The 19,196-nt window shown below is 38.2% G+C and overlaps 1 protein-coding gene across 3 annotated transcripts in view; it reads left to right on the plus strand.

Moving 5' to 3' along the window:
• Positions 1–15,135, plus strand: part of LOC150080840 (replication factor C subunit 4) — a 190,867-nt gene extending 175,732 nt beyond the window's left edge. For all 3 annotated transcript variants that reach the window (XM_090382140.1, XM_090382141.1, XM_090382142.1), the window contains exon 12: positions 14,969–15,135. In XM_090382140.1, coding sequence (XP_090238266.1) covers positions 14,969–15,067 — 99 coding nt within the window. In that variant the 3' untranslated portion in view covers positions 15,068–15,135. The remainder of the gene's footprint in view (positions 1–14,968) is intronic.
• Positions 15,136–19,196: the final 4,061 nt, after the last annotated feature.

Here is a 19,196-nt window from a genome sequence, read left to right on the forward strand (position 1 = left end):
AAAACTTGTACAGTTTTTGTTAATTGGATTTAAAATTCGAAATTATATAAGGGTTTCCAGGCTACTATTTAAGTCTATTCTTTCTTTTCGTTCGTTTGTTTATTTGGGTTATTTTTATGTTAATTTTCGCTCTACAGTTTTTGCCATGTTACTGGCTTATGTTTTATTTTATTTAATTTAAAATATTGGATGTATTTCAGCTTCATATGGAGGAATTGCATGTCGCTGCCTCTAATGAATGCTTAATTAATTATTTATTTATTTACTTTATTATAATTTAACTTATGTTAATATTTAATGTGATTCAATGATAATATATATATACAAAGGGTACTAGGAAAGTTTTGCAATATGACGCAACCATGAATCACAGGAAGCTGCTTGTTGCTGCATGTTGAGACATGTTCATACGTGCATAGTAGCCGCCGCGCCAAGTCGATGGGCTCAGTTATTCATTAGTAGTGAGAGTGTAAAGTGCTTGCGATGGCATCGTGGTCACGAAATGAGATAAGGACAGTTTTGCGGTATAATTTCGTGCGTGGTTCAACCATAAACCCGTGCTTAGAAGAAATGACTCTTGCACTAGATGATGATTGTCCACATCGTGCAACGATATTCAGGTGGTATAGAGAATTCCAAAGGGGAAATTTCACTCTGGAGGATTCTGAGAGGCCGGGAAGGTCACGAACGTCAGTTACGGAGGAAAACGTTATTGCTATGAGGAAAATGCATGACGAAAACAGGCGAGTGACCTACCAACAGATAGAGGATACTTTGGGCCTAAATGCACCAGCAATTCGTTTGATTCTGCAAGATCATTTGCACGTGAAGAAACTTTGTTCTCTCTGGGTGCCGCATCAACTGACTGAAGAGCAGATGACACGACGTGTGACTTGGTGCCGGGAGATGTTAAAAAAGTTTGATAAGGGACAATCTCGGTATGTGAACAACATCGTGTCAGGTGACGAGACTTGGCTGTACTATTACGATCTGCCGACCAAGGCTCAAAACAAAGTTTGGGTCTTTGATGATGACGACACACCCGTAATTGTCAGAAAATCCCGATCTGTAAAGAAGAAAATGATAGCTGTATTTTTCAAATCGAGTGGAATTGTGGAACGTGTCGTTTTGGACACGCAGAAGACAGTCACAGCTAAGTGGTATACTGAACAATGCCTGCCTAAAGTCATTGGATCTATGAAGAACCTGCTGCCAAAGTCAAGAATGGACACCTGGTACCTCCATCACGATAATGCTGCAGCTCACCGCGCCAAAGCCTGCACCGAATATTTGACCACGACAGGACTGAAACTTCTCGAGCACCCTCCCTACAGTCCAGACCTTGCTCCCTGCGATTTTGCACTGTTCCCGCATGTGAAAATGAAGCTAAAAGGGAGGCGGTTTTCCAGTGATGAGGACCTTCTACGGGCTTGGGACAACGAGTGTGCTTTACTCCCTAGTGAAACTTGGCAGAACTGGTTTAAAGATTGGTTTCGGAGGATGGAGAGGTGTATTGAATGTAGAGGAAATTACTTTGAAAAAATTAAATAAACAAAGCTGTATTGCAAAACTTTCCTAGTACCCTTTGTATATATATATTAAAAGATAATAAAACTGAATATATTCCATCAGCCCCAAGTATGTTGTTCACTTTTAGTTGCAGAAATTTGTCTTCCACCTCCCTTTCTATTATTATAAAATCATTTAACTCCCAATCTGTATTAGACTAAAAATTTAAAAATTTCATGTGTGAAACTAGAGGCAACATTGTTATTCAGTTTATCTGTAGTTTGTGCAAAATCATTGATAGTCATGCCAAGGATGCAAAGAAAAGTAGCAAAAATTCCTATTAGTACTTTTTTTTTTTTTTTTTTTTGTATTCTTAGCCAAAGACTTCTCATAATCTTTTTTAGCTTCCCTAATGTACCCCCCCCCCCCAGGTAATTTGATTAATTTGATTACACTTAGTGTAGACCTTTGTATCCCCTGAAAATTTATAATCATCCCATATATTTTTATTTCCTGCCACTAAGCTCATCACCAAGTTTATCTGACATTCATTTTGGTTGAAATCTCAACAGGATCTCTTTATTGGTATAAAATGCTTAGTGGCTTCTGTGGATAATTTATAAACCCAATAAATGAGAAGTTTTCCTTCTTGGAAAACTTCTCATTTGGCATTTACATTTTTTACATCAATTTGCTGCACTGTAAAAAGTTTAAAAAATGTGAGCCCATTATAATCATCTTTGTGAAAAGAAAATCCATTCCCTTCACTCCCATACTCTTGAAAGTAAAATTTAATATACTGAAGCGTTTTCATTTCTACAATGGAACAGTGGACACTTATATGACAAACTAAAACAGATAATAAGCTCTTTCAAATAAAACCGTATCCACAGTTATGGGCCTCTAGCTTCCAGGAAAACACAGGAAGAAGTAATCCTAGCCAGAGCAAGAATTGGCCACAATCACATTACTCACCTATTTCTCCTCACAGGCAGTGATCCTCCACAGTGTATATACTGCAATTCTCAACTCACAGTGAAGCACATTCTTGTTGAATACACCTTGTACTCGCATGCCTGGCAACTCTCATTCAGTTTTCTTCCTAATCTTAAAGAATCTTTGAAGCTCTGTCACTTCATAGGTGATGCCAACCCCATAGAATTTTTCACCTTTCTCAAACAGATAAACTTATATGATCGTTTCTGACTGTTCGCATAACAGTAATCATGAGTATCTTCCACATCACTGATAGGCGCAATATGGCCTGAGCAGCCCTTGCACCAAAAATAACAATAACATGATGAATCGCTTTTGAAAATCAGTTCAAGCATGTTACTTTCTGCTGTTGCTTCTCAAATGTGGTGTACAAAACAGTCAACCAGCAAATCAGGAAATGTTCTGCTACTGAGTGAGTCACTTAGGAACAGAACTGTGTTTATCTATATAGTTCTTCATTATACTCTTTACAGTCATTTGAAGTGCTGGTTAAGTCATTAAATGCAGACGCTGTGAGGATATCACAGACATGGTGTCACTCAGATATAAGGGATGCAGAATTTGAATATGGGGAGTACAATGTATACAGAAAGGACAAAGAGGACTGGAGGCAAAGGGGTGATTATGCCTCTAGTTAAGAAACATGAAATATAAGGGTGCATCCAATTGACACTGGTGGACAGTGCCGTGCTGAGTCAGTTTGTTGTGACATAAATATGGAGAGAACAAAAATGAGAGTAGGAGTATGTTATAGGCAGAATGACTGTGATGAGTCATTCTGCCTATAACATACTCATTGCCCACTCTATTTCTCTGTACAACTACAGAGAAAGAGTGGGCAATGAGTATAACTTTACAAATATCTCTCTAACTTTACAGATATTTACTGGAGCTTGTGGGTTGGTCACTACACTTGTGGATTTTTGTGGGTTTATTGGATAACTGTTTTATACAATTGCATGTTAGAGAGATAGAGAGAGAGAGAGAGAGAGAGAGACCGACCAATACTCTTGATATGAATCTGCAGAAAAAAGAACCACTAGGTGACAGTGATGATCACAGTGTATTGATGTGGGATTTACTTAAAGACGTAACTACCTTCAAGGGTAATAGGAAGGGTTTTTTGATTTTGTAAATAAGATTACAGTAGTCTCAGACATTTTTAAAATTCTGTACAGTGGGTCCATCTAATGTTGTTACGATCGACAAATTCTAAATGGGAAGCGTTCAGGGAAATAATCATTGAAGCTACTAGGTTTTTCATAAAAACTAAGAAATACAGTTCAAGTTCAAAGCTTAGACCTAAATGGATGTCAGATGAACAATTGAGATACATAGCACAGAAGAAAATTGCATGGGATGCCTACAGAGATTATCAGGTGATACAGAAGCCTATGGTAGATATAAAGTAGTTTGCAATCAAGCCACAAAGGATGTTAGGCAAGCCAAGGCAGATTGCGAATACTCTCTGGCAAGGAATGCGAAGAAAAGAAGCAAAGACTTCTTTACTTATATTAGCAGTAGAAGGAAGGGGCTGAATCACATCTGTCCAGTTGATCCTTCTCGTGTTGCTAACCGGCTGAGTAGGTATTTTGCATCTACATTCACGCATATGGAATTCTTTAGGGAGTGGAATTCCAGAAATTTATCAAACTAACAGGGAGTTAAATGATTTTGTGATAACTGAGAGGAAAGTGGAAGAAAAATTGTTTTGAAGTTAAACATAAAAATGGCGTGGATGGGATCTATCCATTTATATTAAGGGAGGCAGCAAAGGAGGTAAGCAAACCCTTAACCATAATTATGAGAGCACCTTTGGGTTCAGGGCAGGTCCATGTAGACTGGAGATGTGAATATATTTCCCAATTCACAAAGGGGAATCAAGATATGAGTAATTACAGACCTGTTAGCTGAACTTATATTACAGGGAAAATAATGGAGTTTCTGGTTAAAGAAGTAATGCAAGACCATCTAGACAAGAGTGCTTTGTTAAGGGGAGATCTTGTCTGAACAATTTGATTAGGTACTGTGATGCAGTAACTAAGGAACTGGACATAAAAAATAATTTTCATATTGTATACTTGTATTTCAGAAATGTTTTTGATAATGTCGCACATACAAATTGGCTGCTGTGTAGATTGGATTAGTATGGCATTAAGGTAAGATTACTAATATATGGATAAAAGGAGGGTTGAGTGGGAGAATGCAGAGAGTGGTTATCAACAGACACTGCTCTTTGTTGGTTAATGTTATTAGTCATGTCCCCCCCAGGGATCTGTGTTGGGCCCATTGTTATTTTCTGTATTTATTAATGATAATATACTAGGCTTACTGTCTAATTTGCAGATTATACAAAGGTTAGCAGAGTGGTTAATGATAGTAATGAAGGTGTGCTGTTGCTACAACAAGATTTAGAAAAATTACACAGATGGGAAATAGCAATTGAAGTTTAACATTGACAAATACAAGGTAGTGTATATTAGTAGCAGTAATTTCAGGTTAATGTATCAACTGTATTTTTTATGAAAACCCCAAACACGAAAGGTATCAAAACCTATAGTACTTAGTACTGTGCATGGATTGAAGGAGAAGTATGGGGGGAGGGGGATGCCGGAAACTCTGCTCTAGAGACTAAACATGGGTTTCACCACTTCAAGCCTCCAATAAGCAAAGTGGTGGTATTTCACCGGTTGATGAAAGTCATCTACCACCTACATTCTGGGCAGGGGAAAATGAAAAGACATGGGGGTAAAGACATTGTGCAGTCTGATATGAAGTTCTTTGAAGAGTGTAGGCAGGATGCCAAGACAGCTCATGGGGTTTTGTCAACGATATACAGGAATTTTGCTACAGAGATATGGAGGTGATTATCGCATTGTATAAGACAATGGTCAGGCCACATCTTGGTACTTAAGGGTAAGTTGCTACAATGGATAAAAGGATGGTTAAGTGCGAGAAGACAGAGGTGGTAATCAATGGGTGCTGCTCTTCTTGGACTAATGTTATTAGTGGAGTCCCACAGGGTTCGGTGTTGGGTCCACTGTTTTGTATATTTATCAATGATATTGATGAAGGTATATCAGGCTTAGTGTCGAAGTTTGCAGATGATACAAAGGTTGGCAGGGTTGTTAATGACAGTAATGGCAGTGTGCTAGTGCAACAGGATCTAGATAATTTGGGCAGATGGGCTAAGAAGTGGCAACTGAAGTTTAACCTTGACAAATGCAAAGTACTGCATATGGGTAGAAGTAATCCCAGAGAAACGTACCAACTGTGTGGTACTACACGTAAGGTGGTAGAAAATGAAAAAGACCTGGGTGTACTTGTGCAGTCAGATATGAAGTTTTCTGAGTAATGCAGACAGGCTGCCAGGGCAGGTCATGGGGTTTTTTCAATGATATATAGGAATTTTGCTAGCAGGGAAAAGGAGGTGATTATCCCTCTGTATAAGGCAATGGTCAGGCCACGCCTTGAGTACTGCGTACAGGTCTGGAGGCCTCATTTTAGGAAGGATGTAGATTTACTTGAGCGTGTACAGAGAAGGGCAACAAGATTGGTGAGGGGAATGAAGGGATCCTCTTATCAAGAGAGGCTTAAGTTCTGCAAATTGCAGTGGCTGGAGACTAGGCACCTGCACGGTGATCTGATTGAGGTGTATAATAAGGCCTTGAATGGGTTCAGCACGCTGAATTCTGATGGGATCCTTCCACTTGTTCAGATTACGAACCTAAGGGGGCATAAATTCAAATTAAGAAAGGACAGATGTAGAATAGATGTGCGGAAATTTGCCTTTAGCCAGCGGGTGGTTAATTGCTGGAACAAACTTCCATCTGTCGTTGTGGAAGTTGATAGGTTGAATAAATTTAAGGAGGAACTGGACAGGCATTTGGAGGGAATGGTGTGGTTTTTTTTTTTTTTTTTTGGCTGATGCTGCATAAGCTCATACATTTGCTTTCTTGCATCACATGCCACTACTACTACTACTTACAGGTCTGGATTCCTCACTTTAGGGATGGATGTAAATCTGCTGAAACAGTTACAGAGAAGGGCAATGAGATTGTAAGGGTAACAAAAGCATGCTCTTACCTAGAAAGACTTCAGTTCTTCAGATTGTATATCAGGTATATCAGGTATCTGCAGACCTATATACATTGTAGCATCTAGAGATTAGGTACCTGTGAAGTAACCTGACTGAAATTCTATATAGTGGGACCATCTAATGTTGTTACCATCGGCAAATTCTAAATGGGAAGCGTTCAGGGAAATAAACTGCTGAAGTGTTTTAAGACAATGGTTTGACCAAGCTCAGTGCTGATGGGATTTTTCCTCTTGCTTAGACTGCATATGAGTGGGCATAAATTCAAATTGAGAAAGGATGGAAGAGTGTTTGCAGAATAGATGTGGTTGATTGCTAGAACAAATTTCCATCTGTTGTTTTGGATGTTAATAGTTTAAATGAATTCAAGGAAGACAAACTATTGGAGGGAATGAATAGGTAAAATGAGAGGTTCTTTTTTTTTGTTCCCCCCTTTTCTTTTTTGCATGATTTGCCACTGCTAATGCTAAATGGTTACGAAAAAAAAAAAAAAAAAAATAATAATAATAATAATGCAGGCAAAAATTTTCTACTGGAGTTAGTCCTAACCACACTTGGTATTTAGAGGATTAATTTTAACTTGGCAGTGGTGACAAGGTACCTAACATGTTTCTCCAAAATAAAATTTGTGCATTAAACTTAGTGATTTTAATCATTAATTAACAGTTTTAATCTGAAATTTTTTTGTCTTCTTAAATATAGACAGATATTTACTGCAGTAGTTTCCAGAGTGATTTTTGCCTTATTTTCACAAAGTAATTACACAGAGAATCTGTCTGGGGCACCACAGATGTACCAATTCAAGGATACTTAGTTTTCCTGTTCTTCTAGTTCCATAAACATCTAAAATTTTGCATAAACTGTTTTTGAAAAAAAATTTTTATAGTTGTTTTGCATAATAAAGATGAGAACACAAAATGAAATATTCACTCAAGGTTGATCTACTCTCTGGGTAGAAACAACATGCACAATTTTCAAGTTTAGTGTGCTTTGCAATGCACCAAATTTGAAAAATAAATTTTGAAATAAATATGAAAGTGGAAGTAACTAATACAATAGAAGCACTCTTATCTGATGTGTTTATAACCGGTTGTTTGTTGGTTAACCGAAAAGTTGTTTAACTAGCCAACATTAATATGTATATCCATACATATTAAAACATATATATGTGCATTCATTTGCATAAAATCACAGTAATTTTCATCTGTTCAGATAATGAAATGTGATGTCTTGCAACATAGTTTCTCCACTTTTTTTTATAAACTTTGTATCACTGATCGTTGATCAGGCTATTCAATATAATGTATAGCTGTATCTAGCATGTTTTTTGTCTGCTTCATGAGAAATTTTGGCTCTCAGTTTGATTCAGTCTTGTCTTATTCAGATCCATCTCTTCCCATCATGATGTATTCTGTTGTTCATAATTTTGTGTTTAACAATCTTTTAAAGTGGAAATGGAAAAGACTAATGGATTTATTTATATTTTGTTTCAAACATTTTTTTAAATAAAGCAGGAAAAAGCAGCATTTTTTAAAATATTTTTTATTGAAAATTGGGGATGCACTGCCATCAGGTTAATAAAACAAAGAACATGCTTTTTAGTATTAGCATTACTAGAGGCATATGATGCAAGAAAGCAAGCTTATACAGCATCAGCCAAAAAAAAAAAAAAAAAAAAAAACCTTCCCATTTCACCCATCTGGTCATTCCAAATTGTCTAGTTCAGCCTTAACTTTATTTAAGCTATCAACTTCCACAACAACAGATGGAAGTCTGTTCCAGCAGTCAACTACCCGCTGGCTAAAGGCAAACTTCCGCACATCTATTCTACAACTGTCTGTCCTCAATTTGAAACTATGCCCCCTCAGGTTCTTAATCTGAGCAAACAGAAGTCTCCCATCAGCATTCAGCCTGCTCAAACCATTCAAGGCCTTAGTGATTTTGGCCATAAATGCTAGTATGAGGCACTACAAATTTTCCCAGGTAAGAATTATTGACCCAGTCCACCTCTGTCTATCGATATTGCTTTTCTTTTTCTCTCTGAATCTGTAGTGTCTTCACTAGGATGCTTCCTTTCAGATCACCTCGCAGGTGCCTAGTCTCCAGATGCTGCAACTTGGAGAACTTAAGTCTTTCATCATAAGCGCACCCCTTTGTTCCCCTCACCAATCTTGTTGCCCTTCTCTGTACTCATTCTAGTAGCTCTACATCCTTCCTAAAATGAGGCTTGCAGACCTATATACAGTACTCAAGGTGTGGCCTGACCATTGCTTTATACAAAGGGATAATCATCTCCTTGTCTCTGTTAGCAAAATTACTATATATCATTGACAGAACTTTATGACCTGCTCTGGCAGCCTGTCTGCACTGCTCAGAGAACTTCATATCTGATTGCACAATTACCCCCAGGTCTTTTTCATTCCCCACCTCCCTGAGTATAATACCACACAGTTGGTACATTTCTCTTGGGTTACTGCTACCCATATGGAGTACTTGCATTTGTCAATGTTAAACTTCAGTTGCCACTTAGCCCACCTGCCTAACTTTTCTAGATCCTGTTGCAGTAGCATAGTCTTTACTGTCATTAACAACCCTGCCAACCTTTGTATCGTCTGCAAACTTGGACATTAAGCCTGATACACCTTCATCGATATCATTGATAAATACACAAAACAACACTAGGCCCAGCACAGAACCCTGGGGGACTCTGCTAATAACATTAGTCCACATAGTGCGTGTCCATTTATTACCACCCCTGCCGTCTCCCACTCAACCATCCCTTTATCCGTTGCAGTAACTTGCCCTCAATGCTATACCGCTCCAATTTGTACAGCAGTCTTCCATGTACAACATTATCAAAGCTTTCCTGAAATCCAAATATATGATATCAAAATCATTTTTTGCATCCAGTTCTTTTGTGCACGTCGTAGGCACAATCAAATTGGTCAGACAAGACTTCCCTTTTACAAACCCATGCTTTTCTAGGTATTTGTTGTAGTGTACAGCATTAGTATGATTAGGACATTTCAGAAAGACGAATTTAAAGTAAATAAATAATTTACAATACAAACTCTTAAATCTAGCAACTTTGGCATCAAAAATTTCCATTTATCCTAAGCTAGGTCGTTGCCTTATCTATGGTCCCATGACATAATACCGTTAAGCAATGTTTTTTGCTGTGATATTTACTGTGTGCTCTACATAAAATGATTAAAAATTGATTACTATTACAAAGGTGGTGTGTGTGTGTGACCTTATAATTGTTCTGATTTATGAAGTTTTGGTTTATAAACTACAGTAAACCCCTGCTATTCGCAGTATCTGTATTTGCGGTATCGCGTATTCGCGATCGCTGATTTAATATAAAATGAAACCTAAAAAATGTGAATTTTAAAGCGCCGTGAATATTTTCCACCATATAAAAACATGGGCATGGCTAAAATTATCTTTCCCGGTCAAAACAACATTCAGTGGGTGGGGGGAGAGGGGTGACAAAATCGCGAGCGTGGATGTTTCTCGCTAATCCTTGTTCAGTATGTGTTATGCGCTTGTCATGGAAGGTTTGGTCGTTGGCTTTTAATTTATATGCTTATAAATTGAATAAATTTATAAATTGATATGCTTACAAAAGTGATAAATCTACCGTTTTGCAGTGTAAAACAGACTTTTTCGAGTGTGTTAACGGAATAAAGTGCCTTTATTGTGGACAAGTTCTTTTTTACCTGTACAAAAATATGGCTACGAATAACAAGGGAAATGTGAAAATATCAAAGAAGGTGATGACATTAGCGAATAAAATTGAGTTATTAGACAAAATTTCTAATGGTGAAAGTGTCTCTTCAGTGGCAAAACATTATAAAATTAAAGAGTCAACGGTATGATCAATCAAAAAATCGGAAGAAAAAATCCGCCGTAGTGTCCGTGAAAACGAGCTAATTGCTTAAAAAATTTCCTCTGTAACTCGTGATGTTAAATTAGAAAAAAATGGAAAAAGCTTTAAATCTGTGGATAGAAGACCGAACTCAAAATATAATTCCGTTAAGTTTACTCATCATTCGTAAAAAGGTAAAACTCCTTTATCAACACTTCAGCGAAACTGATGATAGCACTGGCGGGATAAGTTTTTTTGCTAGCAAAGGCGCTGGTTTGAAAGATTTGTTTGAAATTTCTAATAAATATTACATTTAATATTAAATTGTTTCTTATTTTCATTTCGATGCCATATGCTTGCATTTCACTATGTGCTGTCTATGTACAGTCATATTATGAAGCTACATATAATACATACATAGACAAAATTTTAGACTAGTTTTTCTTATATACAGTCGATCCTCGTATAACACATGTTTACATTACACGAATTCGATCATACACGATTTATAAATAGGGGAACGTTATCTTATATAGCACGAACCGAATTGGCTTATGCACGATTCGCCTTTGTGTTTACAAGAAATGGCAGTCGAACACGGAATCACCCCAACCAAACGCAACACGATAGGAAGGAAGAAGATTCTGAAAATGTATTTATGTGTTTTATATCAGTGAAGGGGAAACACATTTCACCATAATAACGTAAAAACCAACACAATTCCAGCTATCGAATGCAATTAGATGGAGTGCAATGCGATTAGATGGAGTTTACTACCAGTTTATAACAGATTCCACTATCAGAAACGAAGCTGGAAATTGTTTTTATTGTTTTATGGTAGTAACCCCCAGAAATGTGCTTTAGTAAAATGTGGGGTGTTAATAGTGTATCTCGGCCTTTACTGTGTTGTTTATTCAGTTGCTACATGCGCGCAGCTTTGTTAATGTGTATTAAGCGTGCCTCCTCGTTTTGTAATTGCGCTTTATTCCCTAAAAATTAGTGAAATACTTAAAAGGTGTGAAAAGGAAGCGTCCTGGCGAAGACACTGCAGATTCAGAGAGAGAGAGAAAAAAAAAGCAATATCGATAAACAGAGGCGGACTGGGTCAAAAATTCTTACCCAGGAAAATTTATAGTGGCCTCATACTACGGTTTATGGCCAAAATCACACCGGCCGCCGGCCTACCAGGATTTCCCGGGTAAGGCTTATGGCCAGTCCGCCTCTGTCGATAGAGAAAAAAATGTGAAATTGTGAAACGCTTTGAGCGAAATGAAAGACCATGTGATATTGCACGTGCTATAGACCTAAATGAGGCAACGCCGAGAATTACAAAGAATGCGGAGAAAATAAAAACAACTTTGATAGCAAGAACAACTCAAAGTGTAATTAAAATCCATTAGATTAAGGCACAAAGGATTGGAAGAGATGGAATGGCTGTCATCTGTTTGGATAGAAAATCAAACAAAAAACAAGTTTGCTTACGATAGAAGCAAAAGCATTAGCAATATTTTATTATGTAATAGTCGTAATAAAATACGTAAGCATTTTATTACGACTTACGTATTATAATTTATACTTACGTATTATAAAATACTTAAGTATTTTATTACGTAATAAAAATATAATAAGTTTATTATATTTTTTATTACGTATTTATTAATATAATAAATTTTTTACGAATAAAATACGTATTTTATTCGTAAAAATACTTTCTTAGTATAAAAAAATACTGAAAATACTTTATTATAATATAATAAATAATAAAAAATATTTATTATTTATTATTTATTATATTTTTATTACATATTTTATAACGATTAAAATTACCCGATTATTTATTGTGTTTGGTAATGTTTTGGTTCCAAATGTGTGTTCAATCTTGGGTTATCGGCACCTAACCCCACTTTTCCCATAGGGCCTGTTGTTAATATTGCATGATTTTGCATTGCACGAGGGTTTCTAGGAACACAACTATCGTGCTATATGAGGACAGACTATTTCATACTTTGGAACGGAATTCCTTTATTACTATGGGAGCCATAACTCAGTATTCACGTTTTCGGTATTCGTGACATTTCTCAGGAACGTAACCCCCGCAAATAGTGGGGGGTTTACTGTACTCAGGAATGCATGGTTGTTTGTAAATCAGAAGATTGCTGTTGTTTATGCCATCGTACTGCTTGCTATTTCTAGCTGAGTTGTGGAATTTAAGACCGAACCAAGCTGCATCACATCTTTTCCAGGAAATCGGCATCTTATACAGCGTTTAGGGGAGGTAGGTAACATCTAAAGGAATGTGAATCGCATAGGAACCATAACCGGAAACATCACGGGAAAGTAGTAGCAGAGGCTCAAGAAGCAGAAATGACATAAGACAGTAATTAGTGGCAGACGTTTATTTGACATAATATGAACAATGGAGTATGAGATGGATGCATTTCATGATGTTACTACAGATGCTCGAAGATTCCACCATGAGACGCGATGCATGCGTGACACCAACGCAGCATGGATTGGCGGACATGTCGAACACACCTGGAGTTTGTTTGACAGTAGCAGCAGCGCAGACGAGTGTCTCGCCACAAGATCCATTTCCGTCTCCACAGGCGATTCATACACGATAGATTTGAGGGCACCCCACAGAAAGAAATCAAGGTTCGATAAATCAGGTGAGCTTGGGGGCCAGGCAATGGGTTCACGGCCAATCCATCGATGCCCAAAACTCCTGTTCAAATGGTCATGAACACACCTTCCGTAATGGGCAGACGCCCCGTCATGTTGAAACTAAATGTTGCATCTCATGTTTGCTGGAACATCATCATCAAGTAACCCTGGTAGAACTTGTTCAAGAAAGATCCGATGTTTAGCGGAGTTCATGCGGGATGGTAACAGGTATGGGCCGGCTAAGCAGTCACCGACCATACCTGCCGACACATTTATTGCGAAGCGATGTTGTGCCACATGGGGGTGCACACTGTGTGGGTTGTCGTGAGCCCACACATGAGCATTGTGCTGATTGAATAAGCCTTCCCGAGTGAATAAAGCCTCATCCACGAACAAAACATAGGCTGGAAAATTAAAGTCTTGAACACTTTCTTGGAGAAACCACTGCGCAAAAGCCACACGTGCAGGATGATCTTGGGGGAGCAGTAATTGAACCCTTTGGAGATGAAAGGGGTGTAAGGAATCGTCGTGCCAGACACACTGTACACTGCAACGAGACACTCCTAAGGCAGAGGCAACAGCACGTGTGCTGGTAGTAGGATTATTCTGCACGGCATTCAACACACTTTCTTCCATGGCGGGAGTTCGCGTTGAACGTGGTCTGCCAGCACTTCTCCTGTTACCTCTAAATGACCCATAATCGCACAAATTTTGATGCACACGTGAAAACAAATGGTGGTTTGGTATATATCTGTCTGGGAAGCGTTCCCCATAAATTTGTTGAGCGGCTCGTCCATTGCCCTCTGCTAATCCATACACTAGGTGCATGTCTGCCAGCTCACAGTTCGTATATCAATGCATGCTCTTCGTGCGGCAAGTACTGCTTGAATTAGTAAACCAGAAATTTTCCCTCTCGGGAACTTATTAACAGCGGCATCATCAGTTACCTACCTCCCCTAAACGTTTGTACCAATATTTTTGAGACACCCTGTATAGTATTAGTAATGGCCGCATGGTGCAAGAAAGCCTATGGCTTATGCTGCACTAGCCAAAAAAAAATCCGAACAAAACAATGATAAAAACAAAAAATAAATAAATAAATAAAATAAATAACTAAATAATAATAATTAATAAATAAAAAATAAATAAAATAAAAAAATAAATAAAAAGGAAATTAAACCTATCATCCTATGCGCTTCCCTTACCCGAAAGTACTATCCAGATGACCTTTGAATTTCCCCAAACTGTCGGCCTCTACCACCCACGAAGGCAACTTATTCCAGTAATTTATAACTCGCTGGCTAAAATAAAACTTCCTGCAGTCCAATCTAAGCATTTCCCCCCGTAACTTGAATTTATGTCCCTTTGTTCTAGCATCATTTATAATCTTGAAAATTTTGTCCTCATTCATTTTACTGATGCCTCTCAGAGCCTTAAACACCTCAATCAAATCTCCTCTAAGGTGTCTAGTTTCCAAACTCTGCAACCCATATATTCGAAGTCTTTCTTCATAAGGACGCCCTTTTGCTGATCTCACCAGGCGAGTTACCCTTCTTTGCACCCTTTCAAGAAGCTCGATGTCTTTCTTTAGGTGCGGTCTCCATACTTGAACACAGTATTCCAAGTGTGGTCTAACATAAGCGTTATATAATGGGATTATCACGCCCCTATCTCTACTTGCAAAAGTTCGATAGATCATCGATAGGACACCATGGGTTCCCCCCCCAAAACCCAAACTTAATATTGTCTATCATTCATTCAATCTATATTAGCTATTTATGTTTATTAAATTTTTTATTTATTTATTTACATGTATTGTATATTATTTTCAGGTCTGTGACCAAAGGTTAATGGATGGGGCAGATGAATATCTCCAGGTGATGGATTTATGTACTGTACTCATGCATCAGATATGTCATGAACAATCTTGATTTTGTTGGATATGGTGTATTCTTTTGTTTAAAGATTTTGTAGGGGGGGAAAAAGCTGAAAAAAGATAAGGTAATTACTGCAGAGTGGTATTAGTTTTTTTTTTTTTTCTCAGTATGCAAACGTCAATGATTCCCTTTCATAACTTGAAAATACTGATATGGGGAGGAGGAAGAAAAAACAGCCATGTTACATTTCCTGTAGAGCATTTGAGGTGAACGCAATTTACAATTAAATATATCTGTATGTAATGTGGTTTTCAAAAACAGAAGCAAATGATACAAAAACTTATTTCCTGAAAAATCGGAGAAAATTCTACTATGAAAATGTGCATTTTATTAGATGCACAATAATTTTAATAACAGTGAAATTGTAAGATTTGTACTACTGCTGCAGTGGCTTTATATCTGCCCCTCTTCTTCCTTTATGGATAATTATCATTGTTCTAATCTTATACCTAGTGGGTGTACAAGTTTCAGCTAGTTCACAACAGTCCTGCTAGCCTAACCTCCAATCATTATTTCTTATGTCATTATATTTCTTATTGTCTCTTTCACCCTGCTCAGAGAAGACTCCATTCTTATTGCTTGAATTAGTCTGTTAGTATTTACTTTTGCTTTAAATATCTGTTTAACTAATCTCCCTTGTACTTACTTTCTGTATGTCCGTATAAACTTAAGTTTGTTCACTTACTACAGGCCTTGAGGATATCACAGACATTCTCTCAGATATGACAGACAAGCTCTACTGGCTACCTGGGAGTCTAAAACGCTGATGGAACTGATATTCAGGTGACATTCAAGCAAAGTAGACGCAATTTCGGTGAAGTCCAGATGGTCTGTGACAGCCAAATCCTATGCTTGCACGTTCACAATGGTGGGACTGTTTAATCCTGGGTACAACCTCCATGCACAAGCACACTGTGGGTGACCACCCAGGTATGAATCAACATAAGTGGGGGTCGAGGTGTGGCGCGCACACCACATGGAGGAATGCCGCCCCTCTGTGTTACCAGACAATATTAGGTGGTAGTGACTCTCATCAACCGGTGCAATACCACCACTTTGCCTATTGGAGGCTTGAAGTGGTGGAACCCATGTTTAGTCTCAAGAGCTAAGTTCCGATCAACTCTCCTGCATCTCTTTCATCATGCAGTATGACTGATGATTTTTGAGGTAATGATGAACATCGTGGCGAGATCCAATCTTCCTTACATTTCGAGGGTACAGCTCTAAAATGTTGTTCGCATGCCAGCCACTAGTTAGTATACCGGACCAAACTAATTGGTAACTCTTCAGTGGGCTTCCAGATTAGCTAGTTTATAATCTTGCTACCTCTATTCTGCCAGTTAGTGGCTGGAGGAAGTCCGGGTAGTGTATATGCAGGGGGCGTTGTCGAGGCCACGTTATGTCAAGGATCTGGGTATATTCTTACCGTGTGTACGCCATATCCAAAAATTTCATTACTTTATACAGCATGTCCACCCGCTTTTTCTTACTATTGAATGCACCACGAATTGTCAAACTAATAGAGCAAGCTTATCTGCGAAAAGATCTAAACCTCCCAAACACTTCCTAGTTCATTTCACAAATATATGTGGTCTCAATTCTAATCTCAACGATGTCCATTTACACTGGCAGTCTGCCAAACCCCATGTTCTTTTTCTGACAGAATCTCATTTACCGGTTGATTCGAATACCGCTCATTTCAGTTCCCCAAATTATTCACTATTATGATTCCTTTCGCCTCAAAGGTGGTACTTGTGCATATGTCTGTTCTGATATTCCCTGTCAGAGAATTGGTAATTTGGAATCTCCTCTCTTTGATCTTTTCTGGCTTAAAATCTCTCTACCTCATTGTGTCAGATTCATCTACTTGTCTCCCAACTCCACCACTAATCACTTGGAGCTCTTTGACTTCCTCTCTTTGCAACTTGGCTTTCTCCAGTCCAACTTTCCTAACAGTGAGGTAATTTTCCTTGGTGATTTTAATGTTCACAACTTCAACTGGTTTCCGTTTTCTAGTCACACCGACCCAGCTGGTCAAGATGCTAAGGCTTTTACAATTTCTAATGACCTTGCACAGATTGTACATTTACCTGCAAGAAAACCGAACAATCCTAAACATACAGGCAACACGCTTAATATTTTTCTCACAAACAACCCTTCTAAGTACATGGCCGAAGCGGGTGGTACTTTAAGTACATCAGATCACAACTTGGTGATTGTCTCTTCTCCAATGGAGCAAATTATTTCTTGGCTATTCCCAACCTCGTGTTGTTTGGCATTATGAGAATGCAAAATGGGATGACTTACGAGATTTCTTTTCTTCTTTTCCTTGGTCGGACTACTGTTTCAAAATTTCTGATGTTAACGTTTGCTCTGATTGTGTCAGTGAAATTATTCTTGTAGGAATGGAATCCTTTATTTCACACTCCACTTTAAAATCTCGTCCTTTATCTAAACTTTGGTTTTCCAATAAATGTGGTAAGGCTGGTCAAGAGAAGAATGTTGCATATAGTAAATGGCTTGTTGCCAATTCTTCAGTTTCATTTTCTGCCTACACCAAAGCTCGCAACAATTGTAAAGTAGTTATTAATCAGTCCAAACTAGAGTTTAAACAGGCTAAGTGTAGAAAACTTGCTTCTTGCTCTAATGGTAGCCGAGCATTCTGGTCTCTTGCCAAAGCTATTGGCCGCAACTTTTGCCCATCTCTGCTCCCACCTCTGTCCAAACCAGATGGTTCTGTTGTCAGTTCAGCCAAGGATAAAGCTGACCTGCTAGCATCCCATTTTTTTCCACCACGTGTATTAATGATCTTGATAAAACACCTCCCTTCATTCCCAACACGCTCCATTCAATGCTTTCTGTGGTCTTCCGTCAAAAGGATGTCAGAAGGATGTTGACGAATCTTGATGCTAAAAAGCTCCAGTTCCTGATGGTATTTCTCCACTTGTTCTCAAAACTTGCGCTCCTGAACTTACTCCTGTTCTTTGCTGCCTTTTTACACTTTCTTATTCCAAAGGTGTTTTTCCTTCTGCTTGAAAATTTGCTGATATCAAGCCAGTTCCTAAAAAGGGTGACAAGTCCCTCCGATACAATTATCGTCCCATTGCAATTACTTCTACTCTTTCTAAAGTAATGGAGAAATCAATTAACCACCAATTCTTAAACTACCTAGAAACCTTCCGTCTGATCAACTATCGCCAGTATGGATTCTCTCAGTGTTGATCCACTGGTGATATTCTGGCTTATGGACAAATTCAACGGAAAAGTTCGGTGAAACACAAGCAGTTGCTCTTGACATCTCAAAGGCTTTCGATCATGTTTGGCATAAAGGTTTTCTAAACAAGCTTCCACCTTATGGTTTGCCAACTGTTTTTTGTAATTGGTTATCCAGTTTTCTCTCTGATCGCTCACTGAGGGTGTTGGTAGATCGCTCTCTGTCTTCTAACCTCTACTAATGCCGATGTCCTCCAAGGTTCAGTTCTTTCCCCCACTCTTTTTCTCTTGTATATTAAAGAACTTCTTCCATTGACTCGAAATCCTATACATAGTTTTGTCAATGATAGCACATTGCATTCCACTTTCCATTTTGAAAAACCTTGCCCTGCTCAATCAGCTTGAACTTCTCGAATATCAGCTACCAATTCCTTAAATGCCGATCTCCAGGTTATTCTCCAGTGGGATAAAGACAAATTAGTTGATTTCATTCCTTCTAAAACTGTCTTGTCTTATATCTTACAAAAAGGATTCCTATGCTTATCTTTGGTGACACTGATTTCCAGGCAAAATGATATCTCTCTTTTGGGGATTAGTCTGACTTCTAATCTCTCTTGGCACAAACACATTACAAATATTGCTTCCTCTGCATCTAAAAAACATGGTTTTCTCTTTCGTTCTCAGTGTTACTTTTCTTCGAAACAGCTGTTCACTCTGTACAAATTGCAAGCCTGCCTTACCATGGAATATTGTTCCCACATGTCTCAGGCATTCCATTCAGAACAGGGCAGTTAGGTTAATTAATGACTCATCTTTAACAGAGTCTTTCCACTCGCTGTCTCATAGATGTACTGTTTCTGCTGCATTCCTTTTCTACAGATACTTCCATGGGCCCTGTTCTCCTGAATCA

Source organism: Mastigoproctus giganteus, chromosome 9 (genome assembly GCF_048544385.1).
Source record: "Mastigoproctus giganteus isolate SK-2022 chromosome 9, ASM4854438v1, whole genome shotgun sequence".
NCBI classification, from domain to species: domain Eukaryota; kingdom Metazoa; phylum Arthropoda; class Arachnida; order Uropygi; family Thelyphonidae; genus Mastigoproctus; species Mastigoproctus giganteus.